Source organism: Leuresthes tenuis, unplaced genomic scaffold (genome assembly GCF_036924035.1).
Source record: "Leuresthes tenuis unplaced genomic scaffold, fLeuTen1.0.hap1 SCAF_17, whole genome shotgun sequence".
Classification (NCBI taxonomy): Eukaryota; Metazoa; Chordata; class Actinopteri; order Atheriniformes; family Atherinopsidae; genus Leuresthes; species Leuresthes tenuis.
The window spans coordinates 33910276-33922740 of record NW_027325371.1 but is presented as its reverse complement, the minus strand read 5'-3'; the positions used below and the strand labels follow the sequence as shown (position 1 = coordinate 33922740).

General features: G+C 39.5%; 1 protein-coding gene across 7 annotated transcripts in view; it reads right to left on the bottom strand.

Annotated features, from left to right (window-relative positions):
- nbr1b (NBR1 autophagy cargo receptor b) overlaps nucleotides 1-8607 on the bottom strand; it is a 169706-nt gene extending 161099 nt beyond the window's left edge. For all 7 annotated transcript variants that reach the window (XR_011907978.1, XR_011907979.1, XM_072368292.1 and 4 more), the window contains exons 1-5: nucleotides 8414-8607; nucleotides 5238-5300; nucleotides 2197-2215; nucleotides 2085-2107; nucleotides 1343-1531 (exon numbers count right to left, since the gene is read on the bottom strand). Coding sequence is in view for 5 of the 7 variants with exons in the window: in XM_072368292.1 (XP_072224393.1) it covers nucleotides 1343-1531; nucleotides 2085-2107; nucleotides 2197-2215; nucleotides 5238-5300; nucleotides 8414-8533 (414 nt within the window). In the remaining 2 variants the exon portion in view is untranslated. The remainder of the gene's footprint in view (nucleotides 1-1342; nucleotides 1532-2084; nucleotides 2108-2196; nucleotides 2216-5237; nucleotides 5301-8413) is intronic.
- Between the last annotated feature and the right edge of the window lie 3858 nt (nucleotides 8608-12465).

Genomic DNA, 12465 nt, shown 5'->3' with positions numbered 1-12465 from the left:
GAGCTCCATCATATCTTAAAGATTTAATTGTAAGGTATTTTCCTAACAGAGCACTTCGCTCCCAAACTGCAGGTTTACTTGTTGTTCCCAGAGTTTCTAAAAGTAGAATGGGAGGTAGAGCCTTCAGTTATCAGGCCCCTCTCTTGTGGAATAAGCTGCCAGTAAATGTCCGGGAAGCAGACACCCTTTCCACTTTTAAGATTAGGCTGAAAACTTTCCTTTTTGATAAAGCTTATAGTTAGGGATGACTCAGGTAATCCTGAAACATCCCATAGTTAAGCTGCTTTAGGCTTAGACTGCTGAGGGACCTCATCTGTCACACCTTTCCTCACTTTGCTCTCTTTTTCCCCCTGTTTAATTTCTCAAAAGATATTATGTACCTGTGACATTATTGTGGTTATTAACTTGTGTTTCCCTGTTCAAACAGATATCCTTTGAATGGCGTTATGGTGTTTTTCCCCCCTCTTTTCTGTCTTCTCAAACCCCAGCTGGTCGAGGCGGATGGCCACCCTTCCTGGTTCTGGTTCTGCCAGAGGTTTCTTCCTGTTAAAAGGGAGTCGTTCCTTTCCACAGTTGCCACAGGCACGCTCAGGACGGGAGATTGGACTGAAGACAAGTTTCAAAAATTGTTTTTGAATTGGCTCTACATAATTGAATTGGATTATTTTGAAATTAATTAATTGGATTTCATTGGATTATGATTACAATGAATTAAACTCCAATTGGCTTGAATTGGACTATATTATTTAAGTGCCTTGAGATGACATTTGTTGTAATTTAGCGCTATATAATTAAAACTGAATTGAATCGAATTGAATGTATGTACACACACACACACATATATATATATATATATATGTATATATATACCTACATGTTCCAGTCATAGCCACAGGTGTATAAATTCAAGCACCTCGGCATACAGACCGCTTCTACAAACATCTGTGAAAGAATGGATCGCTCTCAGGAGCTCACTGAATTCCAACTCGGTACCATGATAGGATGCCACCTGTGCAACAAGTCCGGTCGAGAAATTTCCTCGCTACTAAATATTCCACAGTCAACTGTCAGTGGTATTATAACAAAGTGGAAGCGATTGGGAATGACAGCAGCTCAGCCACAAAGTGGATAAAAAAAAGGGATATTCACTATATTGACAAAAGTATTCGCTCATCTGCCTTTATACGCATATAAACTTAAGTGACATCCCATTCTCAATCCATAGGGTTTAATATGATGTCCAAGATAACCGAATAAGTGGTAGCCTAGAAATTTTTACATTTAAATGGAATGTGAAATGCATTATGTGCCTGGAACAAAATCCAGAGTGTTGGAATCTTACCATGCTCTGTTCCGGCATCGCAGCCTGGACCTTGCGGCTTACCACCTGAGCTAGAGTGGGACAGTGCTGTGGGGGTCTGAAGCCCCTCTTAGGCTCAGCTCCGCTGGCCTTAGTGGCTGAGATCCTCGACGGCAGTCCTCGAGGCTCGCTCACAGTCATGTGAAGTCGGTTCCCCTGCCGTGCTGCACACTGGAAAAACAAGCAAATGGGTTGGTAATATCCTAGCCTGTGTTCTTCCACTAATTAACAAAAAAGGCAGTCTGTGTTGCAGCCGTCTTACAGTGTATTTAGCTTGGCATTTTCAAAGTCTAGCCCAGCTAGGCAGGAATTGTGGACTGAGAGGCAGTTTATTTAAATAAATAGAAAATACTGCAGGTTCAGGCTGGTCAGGTGAAAGTGAGGAGGCACCATTCTAACAGAGTATGCAATACGCAAAACTGTTGTATAAAAGTTTCTATCCATCTTCTGTCAATCATTCTCAATAAAGGCCAGTCTAATTCTAATGTCTGAAGAAATTTTGAATGCATTTCACTAAGAGAAAGTGTATCAGGCAGAGAAGGAAGACAACTGGAATCAGTGATGAACATATACAGTATACTCTAGTATATAGAACAGAATAAATTAATCGTCACACCATCAGTGTCGTTAAGTTATTCTTCAGGCACTTAACATAACCAAAATACAGTACCTAGAGTTACCCACAAATAAATCAATAGAAAAAGCAACTCTTAAAGGAGCTTACCTTCAGTGCCTCCTCATACTCCACTGCAACGAAAGCACAAACCAAATGATTTTTAGCATGACAGTAGCAAGTTTGGGTATTTGTTTCTAACATCTCACTGACTGTTACTTACCTTGACTGTTAATGGACACCTGGAGGAATGAAAGGACAAAAATGCATATAAATGCATATTTAATATTCAATCTCATTTTAAAGTTTGTAATATTTTTTCAGGCATTAAAATGGCACTAAACCAACTTCACAAAGGAAAACCTATTCATTTGTAAAGGAGAATTCGACTTATCATATTTACATATGTGAACCAATACTGGTACCTGGAACTCAGTTCAAGAGGTTCTGGTACCCAGTAGTACTTTCTCTCTATATCTTACTGTGGATGTAATAAGAAAAACTTTCTGTGCTTGTCCTGTTTCATAAATACCAAATAAGTCATCCCTGTCTCAAGGTGGTTTTCAGATTATAAACAATTGCTGCTTTTTAAAAAAATTGATAATACGGTGGCATATTTCAACAAACAAGAAAACAAATCTAAGGTTTCAACAACAATCAAACCAGCAATGACATGCTTTCTTCCTACATGTTCTGTTTTTAGACAACCCACAAGGGACAAGCACCCATTACAGATGACATGTAAGGAAGGAAATAGGTTTAAGAAACATCAATAAAGAAAAACTTAAATACATACATCCATTGATCAAGTCAAGTCAAGTCAAGTCAAGTCAAATTTATTTCATGTACAAAACAATTCAAAGTACTTTACATAAAATAAAAGCATTGCAGCGGGGAGTGGAAGAAGGATTAAAATACATAAAAGAATATAAAGAGAAAGAAAGAAAATAATTAAAATGATTAAAAACAAGCAACAGTCTAGATAAGTTAAAAGATATCGTGCAGATTTCATGCATAGACACATGAGAAAAGAAATGTTTTTAACCTGGATTTAAAAATGTCTACATTTGGTTCCAATGTCACATTTGGTGATTGAGCCATCACTGTGGAGACTATCGCTTTGAGAAGGATTTTTTTTTTTTCTACTGCGAGGTTGCGATGAAATAAGTGTGGATCCAGCTCTGAAAACTCCTGGGTCATACTGACTCACTCAAGTGGTTCACCCATGGAAACAATTTCTTCTGCTGGGTTGATTTTTGGTTTCATCCATACCGCTGTCTTATAGGATGAGATAGGCTTTTCTGCTCCATCTCTAACCTCTGGGACTGATGATAAATCTGATAATCTGACTCCTCATGAAGAAGCTCTACAATTTTGGATCTAGGCCACACTATGCCAAATGAAGAAAACTCGTGAGGCAGTGGCCAGATGTCCAAACCAAAAAACTAATGAGGGCACACTGAAGAGGCTGACTGACAGAAAAATACGTGATTACGAACAAAACAGAAAAGACTAAATGGAAACAAAGACAAATGGTCAAAACAACAGTTTAAACACAGTTTTAGATGTCAGCAGATACAAGTGTCACGAAAAGGAGTGAAAGTTGAGTGAGTCTGTGGGACCGTGTTTGCTGTTTTTAACACATAACGTGCACACTCTGCTCCTCTATGAGCCGTGAGATTAAGCTTTAATATTTGAGTAAGTAATTAAAAGTTTTTTACAAAATCATCATTCAAACATCAGACTGGACAAGACAGATAAAGAGAACACAGACGAATGATTAAATGTCAGAAAAATTTACCTTAGTATATGTATGTGTGTAAAGTATGTCTAATAAAACAATAATAGCTAATTCAACATCCTACAAAATTGAAAATTTGAAACTTAAAACTTAGGATCTGTAAAAGAAAGGCAAGATTAATCCCAAACCTTTACATCCAAAACACAAAATGTATGTACTGCCACACTCATGTGCAATAAGCTAAATCTGTGTACAGCTGTGGTTGGAATTTTTAGTACGAAGGATCAAGAGGCCACGATGAAAGTCAGCTTCCAAATCTGAGGCCATGGTCCTCAACCGGAAAAAGGTGGAGTGCTCCCTCTGGGTCGGGGATGAGTCTCTGCTTCAGGCTGAGGAGTTTAAGTGTCTCTGGTTCTTGTTCTTAGTGATGGTGAGTTGGAGTTAGAGATGGACAGCTTACTGTGAAGCAGCCGGGATGAAAGTCAGCTCTTCCAAAACCGAAGTCATGGTTCTCAGTTGGAAAAAGGTGGAGCCTCAGGCGGGGAGGTTTAAGTATCATGGGATCTTGCTCAGGAATGATGGCAAGTTAGAGCGAGAGATGGACAGACGGATCGGGGCTTCGTCAGCAGTAATGAGGGCGCTGCTCCGGTCCGTTGTGGTGAAGAGGGAGCTGAGCCGGGAGGAGAAGCTTTCAGGTTCCTGCTCCATCTTTGTTCAAACCCTCACCTGTGCTCACAGATCTGGGTTCTGACCCAAAGAATGAGGTCGTGGATACAAGCGGCTGAAATGAGTTTCCTTCAGAGGGGGGCGGGGCTCAGTCTTAGAGATAAGGGGAGGAGCTCCACCAATCCGGAGGGAGCTCGGAGTAGAGCCGCTGCTCCTCCACATAGAAAGGAGTCAGCTGAGGTGGTTCATCTGGTTAGGATGCCTCCTGGGAGGAGGCCCCGGGTCAGAACCAGAATTCACTGCAGGGATTATATATCCCCTCTGGGCTGGGAAGTCCTTGGGATCCCCCTGGAGCTGGAGAATGGAGTGGATGTCTGGGTTTCCCTCCTGAACCTGTTGCCACCGTGACCAGACCTCAGACAAGCGGATGAAAATGAATGGATGAATGGATGCCGTTTCCCTTTGTATGAATAAAGTTATAATGAATCTGAGTTTACTGGACCGAAATAGATTACAACTGAATTTGATTAAACTGTATTCAATAAGACACATATTAAACTTTTTTACTTAATCTTTTAAGTGCCTTTCAGTTACTTTTGTTGTAGACTGGCATTATATAAATAAAATGAATAAAATAAATAGATAATAAAGTTTACCGCTGCCAGCGGTAAAAATGCAACCTTTCTCAGGCCACATCAAATCAGCTAAAGAACATGTGAGGAAAAAACACACTCAGCCAATTCCTTAAACTTTATGGAAGTTCAATATTGAATCACTGAAGTTCATCCTAAAAATTACAGAGAAGAAAATATTTTTTGAAACAATGTGGAAAATAAGCAAGAAAAGTGCGTACTCACCTCCTCATTCTCCTCATCAAAATACGTCAACTGAAGGCTGCACAAGCCAAAGGAGCGTTTCACCTGCAAAAAATACACAGGTTGATGTGTCGGACAATAAGATAGAATTAGGTTGGCAACTCAGATGTGTTTATGGATTGCTGAAGAGTAGCCATTTGCAAAGAGATTGAACAAGTAGAACTGATCTTTGTTACACATTAAAATGAGGGGTCAGAGGATCCAGTATTCTAATCACACTCCCACTTTACTGAATCCATGCTCAACAGTCCATCCCTCTGTAGCTTTTTGCATCACACGTTAGACATTATTGATGAGTGTAGCAGTTAAACAATCCTTTCCACCATAAATGCAGCTGTGTGAGGCTGGCTGTATTTCATCTTCATTTTTGACAAAAGGAATTTGTAATGCCAACATTTTAATATAAGGTCTTCAGTCACTGAAGGAGCAGCACAATCACCAAATATGTAGCTGTAACAAAAGAGGGTGCAAAATCAAAGAAATCTCTCTTTACCAAAAGATACAAGCCTATTCATAATGACACTAGGAAGAAAAGACACTTACAAGATAAAATACAACCGCGTTTAAAGAGGAGCAAAATAGCAAACCACTGTGCCAAATTAAAAAGCAGAATAACAATTACTAACGGCCCACCTCCCTCCATGAAAAGCTAAAGTGCTAAAGACTATTCAACTGTGTAGAAAAAGGTGTTGCTGCTTTCTGCAGTTTACACAGAGCTTCTGGTTTCTCCCGTTACAGTATTATGTTTTGCTGCAGAAACCGCTATGGTCCAATCCGATTTTCTGGGAGTGTTGTTTTCTTTTGGACACGTTTTTAAAATCAATATGAATGTTTCTGTGTGAAGGCATGGGATCAAAAGCCAAAGATTTCAGAGTTAACATTAGCCCCAACACATAAACTGAAGCACTGTGAAGAAGGCAGTAATTATAATCAAGTAAGCTTAATTCCCCATTTTGAGATGGCGTTGAGGGCAGCTGGCCAATGGATCAAAGATGCAGTAATGGCTAATACTGACATACATACATATCGAAACCCTGCATCTAATCTAACAAAGAAACAACCTCTAACCCAGTGTTTTTATGTTTGTAAAGTGAATCTGCAATCACAACCGGAGATGAGGGAGCTAAGACAATAGGTCAGGGGGGATACATAATCATCCCCACCATCTGAGAATTGGTAACAAGCCTAGATAGAAAATCACAAATAAACTGGATTTCAGAGGCCTACATACCCATTTGCAAAGGTTAGGAGACAGAAGTACCTTCTTTCTTTCTTTCTTTCTTTCTTTCTTCTAGAACATATGAAAACAGCCCTTTATACTATACCTACTGTGCTATCAGAGACTAATAAGATAATGTACACCACAGCTGCAGTGATCCTTCAGATGCTTGGTGACAAATTAAACATCACAAATGGCAGTAAACAGGAGTATCCCTCATGGTGAAGAAGAGAGGACAAGACCAAGGTAGCACGGAGAGAGGTTAGCCAGCAGAAAAGTGCAATGAAGTAAGAATTTAAATAATAATACAACAAACCATTCAAATCACAAGTGATGGAAATAAAGACAAAACGAAGACTCTCACCTCAGACTACACACCTGAGAAGGTATAATAGAGAATAAATGGACAAGATAACGTAATAGAATGGTTTGCATTGTACTCTCAGTGGCAGGGTAATGGCTGAGACTCAACAATACTGGAAGAGCATATGGGAGAAAGAGGCATCATATAACATCACTGCTCCAGACACTAGATTTGAAAACTGATCTCAACAATCTCCCAGAAAAAGAGTGCATCGACTACTTTTTCTGCATCATCTGATTTTAACAATATTATGAAGGTGAAAGACGGTAGTCCTAGAAACAAGTTTTATATGTGCATCAAATGATAAATTCTGGTCAAAAATACCATCTAGAGTACCTATATAACTAGACAATTTCTCCCTGAAGCGCTCAGGTCCAAAGAGAACAACTTCAGTTTTGTCTGAATTTAGAAGCAGACAGTTCTGAGTCATCCAGGTCTTTATGTCTTTAAGACAGGCTTGTAGTCTGACCAACCTGTTGGTTTCATCTGGCTTCATAGATAAGTACAGCTGAGTATCATCAGCATAACAATGGAAATTTATGCCATGCTGTCTGATAATGTTACCTAATGGAAGCATGTACAAAGTAAAAAGAATCGGTCCAAGCACAGAACCCTGAGGAACTCCATGACTTACTCCAACGTGTGGGGAAGATTCTTCATTTACAAGAACAAACTGGAATCTATCAGATAAATATGACTTAAACCAGCCTAATGCAGTTCCTTTAATCCCAATAACATGTTCAAGTCTCTGTAACAGAATGCTGTGATCGATCGTATCAAATGCAGCACTGAGATCCAACAGGACAAGCACAGAAACAAGTCCGCTATCAGAGGCTAAGAGGAGATCATTGGTAACTTTCACCAGTGCTGTTTCTGTGCTATGATGCACTCTGAATCCTGAAGTTTCTTCCTGTTAAAAGGGAGTTATTTCTCTCCACAGTCGCCTTGTGCACGCTCAGGACGGGAGATTGGACCAAAGAGAAGTTTCAGTGCAATCTGTTGGTTTCCTTAGCTAGGAAATTGTTTTAGAATTGGCTCTGTATGAATTAATTGGATTCATTTTTAATCTAATTCATTACATTTGATTGGATTATGATTACAATGAATTTGACTCTAACTGGCTTCAATTGGACTGTATCAATTAAGTGCCTTGAGATGACATTTGTTGTGATTTGGCGTTATATAAATAAAACTGAATTGAATTGAATTGTATTGAATTGAAAAACATAAAATAACTGGCTCTGGTATCTGGGAGTGCCATCTGAATGGAAAAATTAAACGGTTCTAGCTTAGGCCTATGTCAGTGGAGTCGGACTGTTCATATCTGAAACAGAAGCCGTATATCTGACTGCAGGTATACACAACGTTCATTTTAGATATTCTCAATAGAAATGCCGACATGTTGTACTGAAAGCACAATGAATCGACTGAATGTCGTTTGTCCTGAGAACCACCTGAAATGATGACTGATTTATTGAAACACCAGCAACACATCCATCAATCCATCTGCAACGACTCAAAAGCAAAACAGGCCAGCAGCCGAACTGCACCGTGTGTGGGTTGATGCCGTCTTACCATGGCCTCCATTGCCTCCCAGCTCCTGGTCTCGGATCCCGAAAGGAGAAAATTCTTGAAATTTCCCCTGAAATTCACCTTCAGATTGATGTGGAAGTCCATGATGTCGGCTATTTGCATTTTAACGCATCTTATATATAATTGATGCCGTCTGGACGTTCTCACTGATGCTTCTTCTTCTTCTTCTTGGGGGCGACGTGGTTTTATTTGCTATCATTTTCGCTTCACCATCGCCTCCTTTTGGCTTCAGACGTCAACTACAGTCCTTTTCTGCTTCTCCACTGTGTCCAGAATGTCTGCTTTTTAACTTGTTTCTGTCCTGTCTTCTGTGAGTAACGGACGGAGCTCGGAAAATGCCACCAGGAGGAAAAACCCGGTCCACACATCTTATTAAAATGTGCTCTCGGTTTTGGCAAGAATGATCCGCATCTACAACGTTTTTGCTTTTTTTTCTTTTGGTGGCACTTGCTCCATATTAACGCCCATCTCTCTTCCTCAAACTGTTTACATGAAATCGACGTTCCATTTTCTCTCTTCTATGTTCACATTGATCTTAAAAAAATATGACAAGTATGCTATTCAAGTTCTTGTGAGACCACCTATGACTTCTGTCCTATTATAACCTCTGTCACTTGGATCTCCTGGAAGTGTCTTCCACTGTTTGTCTGTTTCCCTCCAAACTTTTCTTTTCCCTAATAATTTAGACTTTTTTATTTCAACATCCACTTTTTCCTTTGCTACACAGTCTGCTTTCTCAAGCTCAGTAATCATGTGTGCTTATACCCACATGAACATTGTATTTTTCCCCTCATATTTTTGATTTTTGTCTCAAGTTGCTCTATAATGCTAATAATGAATCGGTAGAGACGCATATTTTAGCAGTCTTCCTTAGTCTGTCCATTCTACTGCCAACAGAATAGCTAACAGCTGTAACACATACACACTCAGATGATCCCTTTACTTTTGACGGGACCTCCTCTTTTAAGTAATGCAGATCATTGGGTTGACTCAGTTTGCAAACAGCTTTTCAATTAGTTCCACTTCCAGCTTTTGTGATCTAACTTAATTTAGCAAAGTCTTGACATGTGATGAGAATGCATGCATGCATTTTCACGAAAATGTTTTGGAGTGACCATTCTAAACCTTATGACATTACAATACATTGTGTTAAAGCATTCATTTAAAAACATAAACATCATGTGTTCTGGAATATTTATATTGGCCCTAAACAATTTGCATTTCAGTCCAAACTCTAATATGCCTAAGATATCTTGTGAAGGTTGCTTGTTCACCCTCCTCAATATGGCATTTTCAACATACAAATTGCACAATCTACCTGTGGCTTGTCTATGTTATTGAAATGTTGTTAGACTGGTTGTTGTCAACCCCTCCTGGCTCTAGCCATCTTAAGCAAATTTTTTAATTAATCAGCATCTGATCAACGTGGAGCATCATCACCTGAAGCCTGTGCATTGTTAGCTTTTTTGGCTGCACATCTAGCCATTTGTGTAATGCGGAAATGTCAATACTATAAATTAAATAAAGACATGAAAAGTAACTGTCTTCGTGTGCATTTTTTTTTCTTGCAAGGAAAGATCCAACAGTCACGCAAGCAGTCTGCAGAGTGTTAGACACTGAGTTATGTACAAGTAATTACTTTTAATGACGCTATCATGCTTTATTGTGCATTCAAGAAGATTCTTATCATTTTGACACCTGCAGTCATTGGCTCTGTACTATACTGTAGTTACAGTATTTTAGTAAGAGTGTAGGCTGCAAGTGTGATGCAAACACATCTAAAAGTCAACTGTGCTTACAACGAAGATTACAAAGAAAATGACTTAATTTCAATCACAGACTAGGAGAATAAAACAGTTAGCTGTTTTTAATCTTAAAGAGCATAAATATTTCTATTAAAGAGCAAGCAGTGGACAAATGTAACCTTATTCTCAGAATTGCCTGTGCGTGATGACGTCCTCCTCCTACAAGATTTGTATGTTGTCAAATGGAGCATATGCAACAAGAATTTCTACCACCAACATGATTTGGATGCGTAACCCATACAATTATTAAACACTTGTGACACTGGTTGATCCCCAGAAAACAAAGACTTTGGATAGGTAGAATAAAGAGTTCTATTATCTGATGTGTATATCGCACAGGTACAGTTTGAACCAAACATGCCTCCAGCTCTGCAGTAAAGGATGGTTGAACTTTTGAGAGAAAGGTCTGATTGGTTGTTGCTCCACTTGGCACTGTGATTGTGCAATGTCCAAGTGGTTATATAATTGCCCTAAACTCCTGAACTCTGACATGTGTGGTTACTCTTTTGGCGCAGAGTGTAGCTAGTTGAATTTTATCAGATAGTTCCTTCAGCACATGTGGCACTCATCAACACATGAGTCATAAAAGTGCTGACAGTTGCTGGAGTTAAAAGCAGAAGGAACACTAAATAGAAGATCACGCAACATATACATCACACAATAGGAGTCAGTTATGAACAGGGTGGCGTATTTGGCCAATTAATACCGTGCACTGGTTTCAGGGATCTTGATTAGTTAAATGGTAAATGGACTTGTACTTGTAAAGCGCTTCACTACATGCCGCATTCATTCATACAGCATATCTTAAGATACTTAACTACGTGCTTTTCTAATCATTCATACGCACATTCATACCCCAGCGTTCCATCTCTGATCCTTTTGTGGTGACACTAGACTTTGCTAACATGTCACTCCCATCTTCTAGCTGAGAGTGACGTCAGCAGGGCTTCCTCTTCTTTGACTACAAGCCACTAATTAGGAGGGAGAGGTTAATAGCACATCACTTTCTATTCAGTGTCTTTACCACCCTTCTCTCCATAAATTATCTGCACTGCACAGGGGAAATCGTTTATAGTCTAATGCAGTGGGGGGAATCGTTCCATGTGGCTCTTTCAGCTACTTCCACAGAAGGGTAGGTCCAGCTATGGAATAGTGAAATGAACCACCTTCAGTGTTTCCTCCTGAGCTCTTTGACAAAAATGTAGTCCCCTTTGGGATGTCGTGCTGGGTTTGTGTTGCCGGTTTGGGTACAACGTCCTTCACCTGCTGGTTACTGTGTGACAAAACAGAGAACATTTCTTTGAAATAAGTCGAAATGTCGTTTTCACATAACTCAGTGGAAGGGAGATATGCCCTAGGGGGTCTACACCCAATGTGATGGGTCTACCAGAGAGAAAAAACAATGGTCTCATGTTGCTTCTAGCCTGCATGCACTTGTACATCAGAACAACAGCCAGAACCTTAGTCCAGGACAGTCCTGTCTCTTCACAACAGTTTTGCTTTTAGAGAGCCATTTTCTCTCTTAATTGCAACCACACTGGTTGGATGATAACTGCAGTGATGTTTTAGATTAATGCTTAAAGATCACTGTGCTCCGACTTGTGACATAGCTTCATTCACAAAATATGCACCACTGTTACTGCTGAAATTGCTGGTAAATACCGTGGCCTGCAAAAATATTCATCCCCTTGGCATTTTTCATGCTTTTTTGCTTTACAACTTGCAATTAAAATGATTGTTTGGGAGTTTGCACTATTTCATTCACAGAACATGCCTACAACTTTAAAGATGTATTAATTTTTTTTATTGTGAAGCAAACAACAAATAGGACAAAATAACAGAAAACTGAAAAAAACTGAAAAAAAGTCAGTACTTTGTGGAGCCATCTTTTGCAGCAATTACAACTATAAGTCGCTTTAGATAAGTCTCTATGAGCTTGCCACATCTTGCTGCTGGGATTTTTGCCAATTCCTCAAGGCAAAACTTCTCTAGCTCATTTATGTTGGATGGTTTTTGCTTGTGAACAGCAATCTTCAAGTCTAACCACAGATTCTCAGTTGGTTTGAGATCTGGACTTTGACTCGGCCAAAAACATCGCAACAGCACAATGCTGCCAACCACCATGTTGGAATGGTGTTCTTGGGGTGATGGAAAGTGTTGGGTTTGCACCAGACATAGCAATTTCCTTGGTGACCGAAAATTTAAATTTTAGTCTCATCTGACCAGAGC